Here is a 15,422-nt window from a genome sequence, read left to right as displayed (position 1 = left end):
TATAGCCCTAGCAAAATAATATACCCTCTGACCCATGACTATAGTTTAGGTCTCTAATGAGTTTCTCAGGTACCTAACAGACTTCATTTTACATCCCAGGCAGTTACTTAGCTCTGGAACCATGCTTCTTAGGTTTTGGGTTTATTTAGCATAAGTAAAGGGCTATGTGTTAAATGCATCAAATAGATAAGTCCTCTTCCTTCTAGCAGCTATCATTCATCTATTTACCCAAGATAAATAGGTACAAAAGGTACAACTGACAAGGAGAGTCACCTGCCTTTTTCTTTATCCCTCAAGTCATCCATGTACTAAAGGGAGTAAATAGATCACACGCCATCTGCTTTTTAACATTTTCCATAGCTAAAGTCTCCTTTACCTTTCCCTCCTACCCAAATTTACATTTCTTTGCTGGTGCTCACTCCACCAATCAAGACACATGCACTCCCATGATTTTGATACATGTTCCACAGTCTGTTATATCTATTGATGCTGTAACTATACTATTTATATACTGTATTTTGTATACATATATCATATTCTGTAGTTTAAATTTACATAAATGATGTTACATGGCAATCACTCTTCTGAACTTGCTTTTGTAGTCCATCTTATCCTAACTTGTCTCCCCATTTCTACCCCTTTCTCTTAGGTCAGTCAGATTCTTGGCTTTAATCAAATAGCTTACATAATTGCTTGATGTTACTGAATTCAGGCCACTGGAGTCCCACCCGAGGTCAAAGCATGAAAGTCTGGTGGGGACATAGATCTCCACAGTTTCCACTTGCCTCTGCCCTGCTGAGAGATTTATACCAGCCTGATTCTGGGCCAAAAGAATAGAGGTACTTACTTGAAGGGTCTCCCACTGATGATTAAGATGGAGCCATTAAATTATAATAATGACTCTGGTGGATTGAAACATATTAAATATACGAAAAATCATAAGTTAATAATAATGCTTTTTAAGAGATCTTATTAATCACTTTGAAGACGTCTAGGACACTAACTCATTATTATAAAAATTGATAAATAAAAGTGAAAAAAAGATTAAGCATCTATCTTGTCTTCCATATAAACAGTATTTCAGAATAACCAAAGAGCTAGTGAAATGCTAGTAAAATGTCACTATTTTCACACAGTGAAGGAAACTATCAACAAACCAAAAAGGCAGCCTACTGAAGGGGAAGAGATGTTTAAAAATGATATATCCAATAAGGGGTTAATATCCAAAACATATGAAGAACTTACACAACTGAACATCAAAAATAACCACATAATCCAACTAAAAATGGGCAGAGAGGGACACCTGGGTGGATCAGTTGGTTGAACATCCGACTCTTGGTTTTGGCTCAGGTCATGATCTCATGAGTCATGGGATCAAGCCCCATGTCAAGACTTGAGTTGGGCCCGGGGCTCAGTGTGGAGTCTGGTTGAAACTCACTGTGGTGACTTATAATGTATGACTATTCAACTTTATTAAGAACATTATAAAACAATACATTTAACAAAAGTATGTTTATTTCCATACGATGCTTTTACATTTTTCTCGTCTCAGTTTTATCTAAAGCTAAGCCAATGTCTTCTTCTAAGGTACTTTATTAATAATGTATGTTCTTTAAACATGGAATCCCTTTGGGCAACATGCAACATTCAGTTGTCTATTGGCAATACACTTTTACAAGGTATTTATGATGTTTGGAAATAGTAAACCTCAACACCCATGACTTTACAGCCCCAGAAGCAACTGGAGACATATACAAAATCACAAAAACATTACCAACCAGTCAAGCACATTTTGGCTAATATCCATTCACTTTAAAATAGCATTGTTTGTGTTGGTCAGGAAGAGTTTAAAAATATTTATAGATCAAAAGAATGGGTCAAAGACAGAACTGAACATGGAGTACACTAAGTTAGCTAATAGGGCAGCCCTAATTAATTTCTTCTGCTTCTAGCTATAGGGGGTAATCAGTACAACTAAACCCACAGTTTAAAAGCCTTTATGGAAATTGAAAATGTAACAGAAAATAAAATAAGGGATAATTGCTTTCTAAGGGAATTCATTAAATGATATGTTTCAGATAGGTATCTCTCTAGTGCATTATAAATATGATTCAACATCAGGATAAACACATACTCCAATGATGCTTTCTTTGCTTAAAATAAACAAATTTTGGGTACTATCTCCTGAACTTGTCCCTTTTCGGGGAAGGACAGGCAAAAGTAAAGGAGCACAGCTCCATTGTAAGTATTGCCTAAATATGGTGATCAAAAAAGCCGTATCAATTTTTATCTTTAAAAACGTTAAGAGATTTTATTTTATGTCTTCTAAATGGAATGCCCTTATATTTTTTATCCATTGGTTTGTATATAACTGAGTTTACAGCTCCTCAAATGACATGTCGGTAAAGTTCATTGGGGTAATTTCTAAATTGAGAGAGAATAAGAGAATAAGGACATTGTGTATACTGTGTATATGGACATAAGCTCACCTCAGCTGGTTCTCCAGGCCAGGGTCAACAAAGATCTATTGTAACACAAGAAACCCAATGGGAAAAAGCCAATATGATAAATCATATCTGATAAACCCAATTTTGGATCATGAGAAAATTCTATATCCAAAAACATAAACCATTACAAGTCAAGATTTAATTACAGCAGTATTCTTATTTTTTAAAAAAGAGTCCATTATTTATGGACATTGTAAGTACTTTCCTTATCTAAAAGCTATCTGGAATTACTAAAATTATCTATATTTATTCATAAATATTGACCCAGCAGATCAAAGTGTTACTTCCCAGTCTAGGCTTCACAAATGTTTCTGGTAACTTGGTCCTCGCAAGTGCCCTTTTTTCTGACCGACCCCACCCTAGTGACTGCACTCTTATCTCTGAAATGTTATGAAGAATGATGAACCCCAAACCTCAGGAATTCCTGGAAGTTGCTATTAAATTAAAAACAGAGCAACCAAATTCTTTACAAAGGACTTCTTTGATGGAAACAATTATTTCCAACCTGTATCAAGAAGGAATTCTTCTTTAGGTGCCTGGGGAAGAGTAAACATGCCAAGTATATTAATCAAGGTCACTTGAGAAGACTGTTTTGTGGATTCTTCTTCTGAGCTCCTGAGTAGAACCCTTAACCCTAATATCCCTCAGATCACAACAATACCAGCTCAGCCATAAGTCTTCCCAAAAGTAGAGCTGGTCTATTCATATATTCACTTGGTTTCAAAGAGGAGGAAGCCTGCAAAGGTAGAGAAGCGCTGGTGGTCCCCATGAAGAGCGCCATTGCCCATTCTCAGCCAAACCTCATCCCCTTTAGCCAGCTTCAGTACTGCATGGTTGCTGGATGTATCTGACTTCCCCTTTGTTTCATAGCTGTAAAGAAAAAAAGGCACCAACTACTTAGCCTTTGCAATAGAAAATCAACTCTTTACCAAAATATGTCCTCCCCTTCTTCTCCAGGCTCTCATGCACTTAGAGTTCTAGGATTAAGTTCTCCAAATGGCATGTGAACAGACATGTACCACTTCTAGAATTGGACAACACAACTCTCCCAAACCCCTCTTCTTGGTTTTTCCTCATTATGACCATGTGGAATGGTAATGACGATGACCAGAATGACCTGGAAGCCAATTGTTGTAGCCTGAGTTCTTGAAAACTGTGTAGTAGGAAGCTCTCTCTCTCACTTGTCCCAACCTAGAACAACCACTCTGGACTGTCCCATGAGAAGAAAAGGGATTTCCATTACATTTAAGCCATTGGGCTAATGTTATAGCAGTTTAGTCTACTCTAACTTCTTTGGGATTTCGTACTAAAGCAGGGTTCTGCTATAACCCAAACTAAAACATGTTTCATTGGCTCAGGATCAGGCAGAAAGTACTGAGGAGACAAAGATGTGGGCTTGAAAGCTGGAGATCCATGTTGTGCTGTGGCAAAACATTTTAGGAAAACATCTGATAATAAAGAAAGCAGACCTTATGTCCACCAAGCCTATACCCTAAGCAAGGAAGTGACTGGAAAAGCCAAAATATTGCTCTTAGTAATATGTTTCTGCAAAAGACAAGTTCAGACAAAAACTGGTATGTCTGAAGGACAGGAAGAAGAAAGGGAGGGTCTAGAAAGTTGAGGTCTAACAGGGTTGGAAAAGCCAACCAGAGACATCAGAGATAAAGTTGATGTTGTCTTAGTAAGACTTCTCATCCAATCTAATAGACATGGCCTATCACATAACCTGATGGATTACAAATATTGCCTTTCTACCTAAATCTGTTGTTTTAGAAGATCTTGTGGTAACCATCATTAGGTAAGACAGAAGGGAATGAAGACAAGGAATCAAGGAAAGAACAGGCTGAAAAACTAGATGTCAAGAAAAGAATGTTGGATGTGGTTTGCTAACACATGTTACTGACTGGCAGCAAATGGAACAAAAGCCTGATAAGTTTCTGAGGAAATGGTATTACCCAGAAATCCAAACCTGGCTCACAAGGGACTTGGGGTCTTTGACTAAATACTCTTAGCCTTCTAATTTGCACCAGCAGGAAGTGGGCAGTGAAAGACCCCCAGGGAACACCTACTCGCCTTTTGGATGGAGACAAACAAGGAAGGTCCTCCCAGAGGACAGAATCAGGGGCCAAAGAGAAAAACAGCCGAGAGGCTGACTTGATAAAAAGGATTACTCATTCCTAAGACTTGGGGCTTTGAGCTGGATGCATGAACTGCAGTTTAGGCGGTCTTCCATGGGGGTGGAGATGGGGAGATTTATCTTCTAAATGTAGGAAGAAGAATTCAACAGATACTTGGTAGCCAGAGGAGCAGAGAAGCCTGGCTGTTCACCAGACTCCATCTCCCTTCTTCCGGAGGAGCAGCTCTACATTCCTAGCTGCCCCTGCATAGGCTGAGGGGAGTTAGGGTGGACAACAAAGTAATTGTGTTCTCTGAATAGAATGTGAGATGACGCATAAACATGTTCACAAGCCTGGTGCTCTTTTTGCCTTCTGACTATGGCAATGACAATGACCAGGGAGAATTTGCAAGTCATTTTTACAGGTGGCAGAACTGCTTTCACCAGTCTGCATCTCTCAAAACCCATATGGAGCACCTCCCTCCCAACCCCACATCCCCCCAATCCCTCCTCCACCCTCTCATCCCCATCCTTCCCCATCCTGGAGCTGGTCAAGCAACATAGAGTTCTGCAGTGTTTGAGCTGCCATATTGAGTCTTTTTTTATTTTTTAAGGATTTTATTTATTGATTTATGAGAGAGCACAAGCAGTGGGGAGAGGCAGAGAGAGAGGGAGAAGCAGACTCCCCAGCAAGCAGAGAGCCCAATGCAGTGCTCCATCCCAGGACCCTAGGATCATGATCTGAGCCAAAGGCAGCCACCGCTTAATCCACTGAGCCATCCAGGCGCCCCTTGAGTCTCTTTTTTGCAGTAATTCCACCTACTTATCTTTTCTCTTTTGGTTTTTCAAATACATCCCCCACTGGGGGCCAGAGAAGAAATGGCAATCCTCCCAAGTCATCAAAAGATAAGATAGCAGCCACAGAATTGTTCATAAATAACTCACCACCCATTTAGTTATGGGAAAGATGTTGGCTCTCTGCCTCTTTCCTACATCTTAAGCTTATATCAGAACAAGTTGTAATATTTCTTTTTAAGATAATTTTTTAAAGATATATTTATTTATTTACTTACTTACTTACTTACTTATTTGGAGGGGGCACACACCTGCGTACACATGAGAGCGAGTTGGGGGAGGGGCTGAGAGAATCCTCTAAGCAGACTCCCCGACAGTAGGGAGCCCCATGCAGGGCTCCATCTCACCACCCATGAGATCATGACCTGAGCCGAAACCAAGAGTTGGTCACTCAACCAACTGAGCCATTCAAGCACCCTAAAATAATTTTTTTTTTTAAAGAAGCCCTAGGGCCAGGCTGATAGGATAAATATCAGAGCAGCAGAACAGCCTAAAGACCAGGGCCTATTCCCGATTCTCTACCTGCCAGCTGAGGAAGATAGTAGAGAAGATCATCAATAGGGGTAAACTCTGGCAAAGGGGGTGGGAGAGTAAGAAAATAGAAGAAAAGCCTGAGAAAGAAGAAAAGAATTTATAAGTTAAGAAGAGAACACAAATAGGGGCACCTGGGTGGCTCACTTGGTTAAGCATCTGCCTTTAACTCAGGTCATAATCTCAGGGTCCTGGGATCGAACACTGCATTTGGGCTCTCTGCTCAGCGGGGAGCCTACAGCCTGCTGCTCCCCCTGCTTGTTTTCTCTCTTGCTCTCTGTCAAATAAATAAATAAAATCTTTATGAAAAGAAAGACTCTCTCTCCCTTTCCTTCTGCCCTTCCCCTCCTGCTCTCACAAGCACATGTGCGCTGGCACTCTCTCTCTCTCAAATTAATAAACAAGATGTTTTAAAAAAATATAAATGATTGGGGCACCTGGGTGGCTCAGTGGGTTAAAGCCTCTGCCTTCGGCTCAGGTCATGATCTCAGGGTCCTCGGATCGAGCCCCGCATCGGGCTCTCTGCTCGGCAGGGAGCCTGCTTCCCCCCCTCTCTCTGCCTGCCTCTCTGCCTACTTGTGAATCTCTGTCTGTCAAATAAATAAATAAAATCTTTAAAAAAAAAAATATATATATATAAATGATTAATTATGGGGAGTATTGCTAGTAATCAGCTCAAGGCCTCTCATCAACCTGCTTATTCTCAAGTTCATCAGATTTATTTCTTCCCAAATAGTAATTATAATCTGGCCACATATTGGTATATGGGAGCTCTCAGTGATGACAAGTCAGGCGCTCCTGATTCTTCTACACTCTGTGGTGTTTGCCATCCTTTGAGCAAGGAATGGCAGCATGGTTGACCCTTGTGATAGAGAAGACCACCCACCTGTACATGCTGAACACTGTATTGCCATTGTGCATGAGGTACACATACACTTCTTCAACATCCTCGTGCTTCATCATGCTGAAGGTGAAGAAATACACACCTGAAAAAGGCAGGTATTTATCCACATTTATAATAACATATTGTACATTGAGGACTGGGAGATACACTGTATGACTTCACATTTTTTTTGTTTATATCCTATATGGCATGTAGGCTCTTCCTAGCCTTTTTTTGTAGGACTGTTCCTTTATCTGCTCTCACCTCCTACTTTAAATTAAATAAATTTCTCAGTGTGTGTACCGTGTATCCCTAATAAGCACTTATGGTGAGGTACACACTATTCCTAGGTATCAGTTAACTACCACTAGAACTCTTTGGACAAGGTACAGAGCCCTGCATGGATGAACCCATGGCCTCTTCGGCCTAACAAAATGAGCCACGTGTATAGCATTACAGTGGGTGGGTACACTCAGCCCAGAGATGTTAGCCAGAGGTAAGAAGTATTTTAGCAGATAAATATTGATCAGTTCTGAACAAATAGTTTTAGAAACTTATCGTGTTATTCATTGTAAGTAGAAGAAATTATGTACCATAAAGAGAAAGACTCCACAATGACTCAGCAGCATGACCTTACTACTTTTAGTAAGGATAATAAGGATCCTTCTCATTTGTAAAGGATCAATGTATTTTAAAAGATGTGAGTTTTCTTGTAAGACTCTAGGCCACCTAACAGAAAGGAACTTAATAGGAACTGATACACTGTAAAAGGTTAGAATGAATCCAAAAGCACAGAGATGAGCAAAAGGGAAAATCTTCTCAACTCCAGATGAGGTGGGAGTTGAGCGTGCATTTTGGAAAGATGAATGAATATATATCATCAAGCTCTTACAGATTTTCCAACCTACATTTTCAAATTAGTGACCTTGTCTTTGTGCATTTGAGTTTATGGCAATGTCTTTCTTGCAGTTCTAGAGTCCGGAAGTCCAAGAGCAGGGTGTCAACACAGTCTGGTGAGAGGTTTCCTCCAGGTCACAGACTTCTGATTGTATCCCCATGTGGCAGAAGGGATTAGGGGACTCAGTGGGGCCTCTTTCATAAGAGGACCAATCCCATTCATGAGAATTCTGCCATCATGAAGCTATCATCCCCCAAAGGCCATATCTCCTAATACCATTAACTTGGGCCTTAGGTTTTCAATGTATGAATTTTAGAGGGACTCATTCAGAACATAGCAGCAGGCTTTGTAAGGGGAAAACCCAGAAATGTCTTTTTAAAAAAAGATAGCATGACACAGTTCTATGCTCTTTTTCAAAGGTGCAATCAAGTAAGATAGAAGCTGTGAGGGTACCATGTTGACACCTGCTTCTGAGTCAAGTTGAACCAAGTGAAGAAGTGTGATCATGCTTCATTTAGTGCCAGGCTTGCATATTCAATATCCTGGGAATAAAGGAACTGGTGTAAAAAATCAGTCATACCCATTCATAAGGCTGGAGATTAGTTCACAGACGAAAAGTAAAGGCAGATCGAAATCACAGGACTCTAAGAAAATAGTTTACGTGTGTTTAGATTTTTACATTTTACAAAATGTATTAGACACACAGTGGGGAGACAAATGATGGTTGTTACCAAGTGATGATCCAAGAGAGTTCTAAACAACTACTAAATCTTTGAGCTTCAATGATAAAGCCCTTGAAAACAATGGAACCATTGGGCTTCTCTAGATGCTTCCGTAAACTGCAGCCCAGAGGTGTGTAACAAAATAATTACAGGAAAATTGTCAACCTTCAGAGCAGAAAGTCACATAAGAAGGTTTAAAACTGTTTGAAGTGTGATGAAAGATCACTTGGATCATTTCCTATACCCGTTTACTTCTGAGATTAGCTGGGTGGAAACCTCAATCAAGCCGTTAAAAGCACTTGTGTCAAATTTAACATGGCAACTGCATCCATCAAGATTTTCCTCTTCTCCTTCTGGATTCCACATAGGGAAATAAGGAGCATTGAACACAAACACCAGATAGAATCCATTTTTCAGAAGATTAGGAGATATAAAAGTCAATAAACTTAAAATACTTGTCTGTCAAATGCAACAGACAGCAGACAGAGAGTCTCAAGGAAGCAACATGGGGGCTGGGCAGGGAGTTTTGAGGAGGCCAAGCTGTGGCTGATCTCACAGTACTGGAAAAAAGACACTCCCTGATGGAGAAAGGCCACATGCTGAAAAGAAGCTCTTATGAGGGGAGCTAAGATGAAGTCCAAGTGATATTTTGGGGGAAGGTTGCTAGATAAAGTACAAAAAGTGAGGTGAGTGGTCCTAAAATGGCAGATTTCCAAAACTACCACCAAAAACAGGGCAAGAGAAATATAAGTGCCAGGCTTGTCTCAGAAGTCTTCCCAGACCCAGTGCAGTCTGCAGAGGGAGGCAAAGGAAGTGTGGCCACACAGAGAAAACACACAGAAGGGCCACACTTGAAGGACCAGAGTGAGTCTCCTGGTAGCTGGAGAGGGAGCCATGGAGGTACAAGTCAGAAGTATGCTGAAGTCCCCCCTGTCGTCCCTCCTCCCCGCAAGAAACTACTATCTGTGGCTGGCCTAAGGAAATCCAACTCTTTCAACCGTCAGTCAGTTTTAGAAAGTAGAAAAGAAGAGCAGAAACTACCCATAGAGGAAGAATACTCACCAAGAAGAAATGTTGTCATGTAGTAGACGAAAATTGTAACTAAATCTGAATTTAAACATCCTGAGTTTAAGATATGTTAATAAAGCAAATCCTTCTATGAAAGAACATTATTAAACAAAAAGCAGGAACTCCTAGCAGAAATGTTCAGATAAGAGAAGGAACTAAAAACTGGGACTAATAAGTAAGGTAAGACAAAGAAAAAATAAAGAAAACAACACAGAAATAAGACAGAAGAAATTGGAAGAAGCAAAAAGGAAAATTCATCGTCAGCATATGTAATTAAGGACATGCAGAATGTAAGGACCTATTTAGCCAGAGCGACTCCATCTTGGGATGGAGAAAACAATATGAAATGGAAATTAAAAAAAAAAAAAAACCAGCAAGAAATTCGAGAAAATAATAGATACAGAAGACAAACAAAGAAAACTTAAACACAAACCCAACAAAACATATTTGGAGCCCTTCCCAAGTTACCTCCTGCAACTTTGAGAGGCTGTCGATATTCCCTCTCCATCAGCCATGTCATGTCAGTCTCTATTTCAATGGTCACATCACTTCCTGGCAGATTCTGACCTCCTTGGCTCTCAAAGACAGTGTGATTACTTTGGGCCCACCTACATAATCCAAAATAATCTCCCCATCTCAAGATCCTGAATTTAATCAGACCTGCGAAGTCCCTTATTTTGCCGTATAAGGTACCATTCGCAGCTCCTGGGGATTTTAGGTCTTGGGCCAATTTGGGAGTCATCATTCAGTGCCTCCAGCTTCCTTACTTTCAGCCACCACAAGCTGATCATTCTGGGTAGACTTTTCCTGCTGTCCTTTGACTATGTGGCTGTAAGCCTTCTTTTTGCCCTGAAAAGTTTTTTTTTTTATTATATATACATTTTTTTCTTTTTTTAAAGATTTTATTTATTTATTTGACAGACAGAGATCACAAGTAGGCAGAGAGGCAGGCAGAGAGAGAGGAGGAACCAGGCTCCCCAAGGAGCAGAGAGCCAGATGTGGGGCTTGATCCCAGGACCCTGAGATCATGACCTGAGCCAAAGGCAGAGGCTTTAACCCACTGAGCCACCCAGGCACCCTTTGATTGTATTTTTAAATACAAATTTAAACATGGTTTTTCCTTCTTCTTGCTGTACTAAGGTGGGGTGGCACTGAGAACAGTGTGACTTGTGTTAGGAAATCAGGCAATAAGCCAGCACATTGTTGATGGGATATTTTTGAACTATAATAAGACCATTGAAAAGGTCACTAGATTTTTATTGTCATCATAGTGCAGCAATTCTAAACCCTGTCCATGATAAAATACTCCTCTCCTCTGGGGCTGACCACTCACAAGCACCCTCCGCCCCGTCCCCTGCACCTTAGGACACCACTGGTTAACTTGTGCGCCTGGGTGGCTCAGTTAGTTAAGCATCTGCCTTCGACTCAGGTCATGATCCCAGGGTCCTGGGATTGAGCCCAGGGCAGGCTCCCTGCTCAGTGGGGAATCTGCTTCTCCCTCTCCTCCCTGCTCTTGCTCTCTCTCTCTCTCTCTCTCAAAAATAAAATATTTTTTTAAAAGATAAAAGTGTATTCATCTTTTTGAATTCTAATTCATTTACTTTGAAATCCAACAGAAATCTGTATATGAGCTGATTGTTTTAAAGGGAATCAGAAAGAATTCTCAACTCTCTTAGTGTCTTCCTTTCTTTGTGTCCTCTTCCTTCATCATTTACCTTCCTCCCTCACTCTCTCACCTTTTCCCTACCTTCCTTCCATCCTTCCTTCTAGATTGCTAGTTGATTAATTCAGTCATTCATTTGTTTTTACATCTCACCTGATACTGGGGCCCCAAATCTACCAGTCATGACATCAAAGAAGTTTCCGATGTTAGTCTCCACGCTGCTGAAGATGATCCCACTATTCTGGTTGCTGAAGTGGGTCGCCAGAGAAGCCATGAATGCAATCTAAGGAAAGTTAATTAACAGGAAATTTATCTTAAAGAAATGAGGTTTTTACAAAAGTAAGTTTGGTTCAACATTATTTGTAACAGCTAGATTGGAAATAAACAGAAAAAAATTAAATCATGGTAATTTTTAACATTTTTTATACTATGAAGCCATTAAATGATAGTATATGTCAGCAGTTCTGACTTTGTGTTTCAAGGAGCATTAGACTTCAAAAGGTTTTTTGAAATATTAAAATACTATTATGGGGAAAATATAGATGAAATCTACTTATAGCTATTAAATGTTCATTAGCATATTAAAGGATCTGAGAAGGCCTGTAGCAAAATAACCTTTTAATTTTGTTCACTCTGTATAATTTCTTTCTCCAAAAGAACTGTGCTATTATGATGTATGATAAATATACATTTAGTCTTTGTCCCAGTCTTTGGCATAGTGCCCAAAACCATTGAAAATCTTAAGTATTTAGAGAGATCAAGGGGTCTTTTGTTATGTTAATGAGATAACTTTTGGAAAGCCCCTAGGTAACCTAAAGATGGGGCCTATTTGCCATTGGAGCCAACCATGTGATTAGAGATGAGTGATCAGTCCCACCCCACATCCAGGAAGGGTAGAGGGGCAGGAGGTTGAATTCAATTACCAATGGCCTGTGATTTAATCAATCCTGCCTATACAATGAAGCCTCCATAAAAACTTAAAAGGAAGGGGTTCAGAGAGCATCTAGGTTGGTGAACATAGGAAGTGCTGGAGAGTGGTACTTGGTCTCTGAGAGGGTATGGTACTTCGGCACCCTTTTCCCCAAACCTTGCCCTATGCATCTTTTCCATCTGGCTGTTCCTGAATTACACCCTTTTACAACAAACCAGGGATTGAATAAGTAACATGTTTCTCTGAGTTCCTGCTAGCAAATTACTTGAACTCCAGGAGGGTTCATAGCCTCCCCTTCATAGCCGGAATGTCAGAAGCACAGACTTAGAGTCTGAAGTTCGGGGTGGCGGTCTTGTAGGGTTGAGCCTTTAACCTTGGAATCTGAGGCGTTTTCCAGGTAAGCAGTGTCAGAATTGAGTTGAATTGTAAGGACACCTAGCCAGTGTGGGACCAATGCTTGGTGGTGTGGGAAAAACCCTCACACTGGAATTGTACCATTTTTAGACAGTCACATTTGAAAATGAATGCCAGTCCCCCATCAACATGAGTCATTGTAACTGAGTGTGAGTTAAATCAATAAATTCTTTAGTTTGCTGGGATTACCTGTCTTCAATGAATGGGAGTTTAAAGGAAGGGCTTAGAGGAGAGGGTGAGAGAGGGAATAATTGGAAGTTTGGAAGACTCAGGGGAAAGCAGACTGAGGAAAATCAACACGGAAAGGATTTGGACAGTCAGAAAGACAGCATGAAGGCTGTGGATGCAGAAGGAAGGGGAAAGAAAGGGATGACACCAGAGGAGGGATTTTTGAAAATGGGAATAAAGGGTCCTGGAATCACCCTTCTTTACAGGCTGCCTGAGGCCAGTCATCCCTCCTCTGTAATGCCTCCTTTAAAACATGTGAATGTAGGGGACGCCTGGGTGGCTCAGTCGGTGAAGCATCTGCCTTCAGCTCGGGTCATGATCCTGGGGTGCTGGGATCCAGCCCCTTGCCAGGCTCCCTGCTCAGTGGGGAATCTGCTTCTCCTTCTCTCAGCCCATGCTCTCTCTCTGTCTCTCTGAAACAAATAAAATCTTACAAATAAATAAAATGATTAAAAAAATAAAACTGTGTGAATGCAGTTCTGCCAAATTATTACATTGTAGTTGTTGGGTAAATTAATTGATGGAGCAATTTAATCATTGCCCAGGGTGCACTCCATCAGACTGGGCCCCTGGACCTTGTACAACCATCGCAGGTTTAGAGTTAGAGTTTCTAGCTTTGGGAATGTTTATCACCCTTCTCATCAGACACCTTTAACCTGGCTAGGCAGCATCTGTCTTCTTTTCTTTGTAAATTATTGATGGCCCATTGATGCCAGGTTGCTACAATTATTAAACAACATTCATTTACAAGTGACAAAACCTCAAAAGCAGTTAGAGAAACACAAAAGACCTCTTAAGTTATAACTTTAAAAAATCAAGGCCCAGAAAAATGATGGAATTTATTCAAGGTCAACCAACCACAGGATATGCCCAAATAAAAGGCAAAGTTCTCCCCCAGTCGCTCTTTCAGACAAGAGTCTCTGTATTCTGGTTCTTGAAAGGTCTCTCCTGCTGTGGTACATTCTCTCAATTACACACGGCCCCCAGCTGCTGATGGTTCGACTTCATAATATTTCAACTTTAGATGCTGCCATAGCAATCCACATTCAGTAGAAACCACACTTCAGATTTTAAATTTGGATCTTTTCCTGGGCTATCAATACGCAATATATCCTCTCTTATGATGCTGGGCAGGGGCCCTGAGCCACAGCTCCCTGTCAGCCACAGGATCAGGAGGGTCAACAACGGATATTACACTTAACCACCATTATGCTAACGTAAATGCTAGCTTTCAATGGCCATAGGAATCACTTGGAAAAATCAGTTTTTAAAAAAAAATCACCCAGAAAATAAAGAGATAACCAAGACTTAGTAATTTTCTTGGTGATCTAACCTTGCATTTTCCAGTTTTAGATGTTATTGGCAACAAGAATTTTGAACATCACTTAAAGGAGAAATAAACAGTAGTCAAATGAGCATGTAAGCTTAGGCTAAAATATTCAATTATAGCCTCATAAATAGATTCAAAACACATCAAACTGAAATAAATATAGTCTGGTCTAATCTAAACTAGGATGGGTGACTCAAAAATAAAACATCTCTAGTGATAAAGAAGACACGGAGAAAAATTTAAATGAAAACTGTGCCACAAAATCTTGAGTTGATAGAGAATGATACTTATATATTCATATCCATATATGTGATTTAAATCGGTAAATGTAACAAAATGAATACATAAAATATTCGAGGTAGATTCATGCCATTTTTACATTTGAGTTGCCAGAAACCTTTTTATTTAACATCTCTTCTGATAGGGAAAATGGAACATTAGCTGATACCCAGGGCGGCTGTGTATTTGGTCTAAGAAGGGATTTGAATTTCAACTTCTTAGGAACGATTTCAAAATGTTCTTTGAAAAACAGTGTGGGCCGTCTGTCAACATCCTGTAATGGGAGTGAGTCAAGCCAGCCTCGGGCATGCGGCCATGCAGGCCAGGAGCCAACAGAAAGAGTGAAGAAGCGCTAGGGCCTTCTGCCTCCTGCACTACGAGGGTCCAGGCAGTTTAGAAGTCCAGTGGAGATCTGCCCAAGGTGACTTACCTGCAGTTCTGGAGGAATCCCCGGATAGCCCTTTTCTCCCTTGGGGCCATGCTGTCCTCTTTCACCTCGTGGCCCAAGGTCACCTTTGTCTCCTTTCTCACCTTTGGCCCCTTCATGGCCAGTGGCTCCATTATTGCCATTGTTCCCATGGTTTCCTTAAATTACAAGCAGAAGGCATCATGGGGAAAGCCCCCATCACTCACACTGACCACCTACTGTTATACAAATACAGACCCTTTCTTCAAATATGCTCACCCTCAATTGCAAAAGAAGATGACTTGAAACAGTCCTGAACACAGCCAAGGGGGCAGCACCAAATGAGCTCTCTTACTGGGGACACTGAAGACAGCCTTAGCTATTCAAGTCCTTGTTTTTCCCATAGAGCAAGAGTTGGATGAAAAATTTTGAGGATTGGGGCAGTTCAGTCATTGAGCATCTGCCTTGGACTCGGGTCCTGATCCCAGGGTCAGCATCGGGCTCCCTGCTCAGTGGGAAGCCTGCTTCTCCCTCTCCTACTCCCCCGGCTTGTGTTCCCTCTCTCACTGTCTCTCTCTCTGTCAAATAAAT

General features: G+C 40.8%; 1 protein-coding gene across 2 annotated transcripts in view; it reads right to left on the bottom strand.

The window, feature by feature from the left end:
- Positions 1–1,497: 1,497 nt before the first annotated feature.
- The window catches only part of LOC111141022 (C1q and TNF related 3), a 22,807-nt gene continuing 8,882 nt past the window's right edge, over positions 1,498–15,422 (bottom strand). Inside the window, exons 3-6 of one of the 2 annotated variants that reach the window (XM_022493345.1) lie at positions 14,856–15,010; positions 11,397–11,526; positions 6,896–6,995; positions 1,498–3,377 (exon numbers count right to left, since the gene is read on the bottom strand). In XM_022493345.1, coding sequence (XP_022349053.1) covers positions 3,218–3,377; positions 6,896–6,995; positions 11,397–11,526; positions 14,856–15,010 — 545 coding nt within the window. In that variant the 3' untranslated portion in view covers positions 1,498–3,217. The remainder of the gene's footprint in view (positions 3,378–6,895; positions 6,996–11,396; positions 11,527–14,855; positions 15,011–15,422) is intronic. The other variant, XM_022493344.1, reaches the window with a different exon arrangement.

Source organism: Enhydra lutris, unplaced genomic scaffold (assembly GCF_002288905.1).
Source record: "Enhydra lutris kenyoni isolate GAN:26980312 unplaced genomic scaffold, ASM228890v2 scaffoldscaffold5, whole genome shotgun sequence".
Classification (NCBI taxonomy): Eukaryota; Metazoa; Chordata; class Mammalia; order Carnivora; family Mustelidae; genus Enhydra; species Enhydra lutris.
The sequence above is the reverse complement of the archived record's forward strand: the minus strand, read 5'-3'. Positions and strand labels throughout refer to the sequence as shown.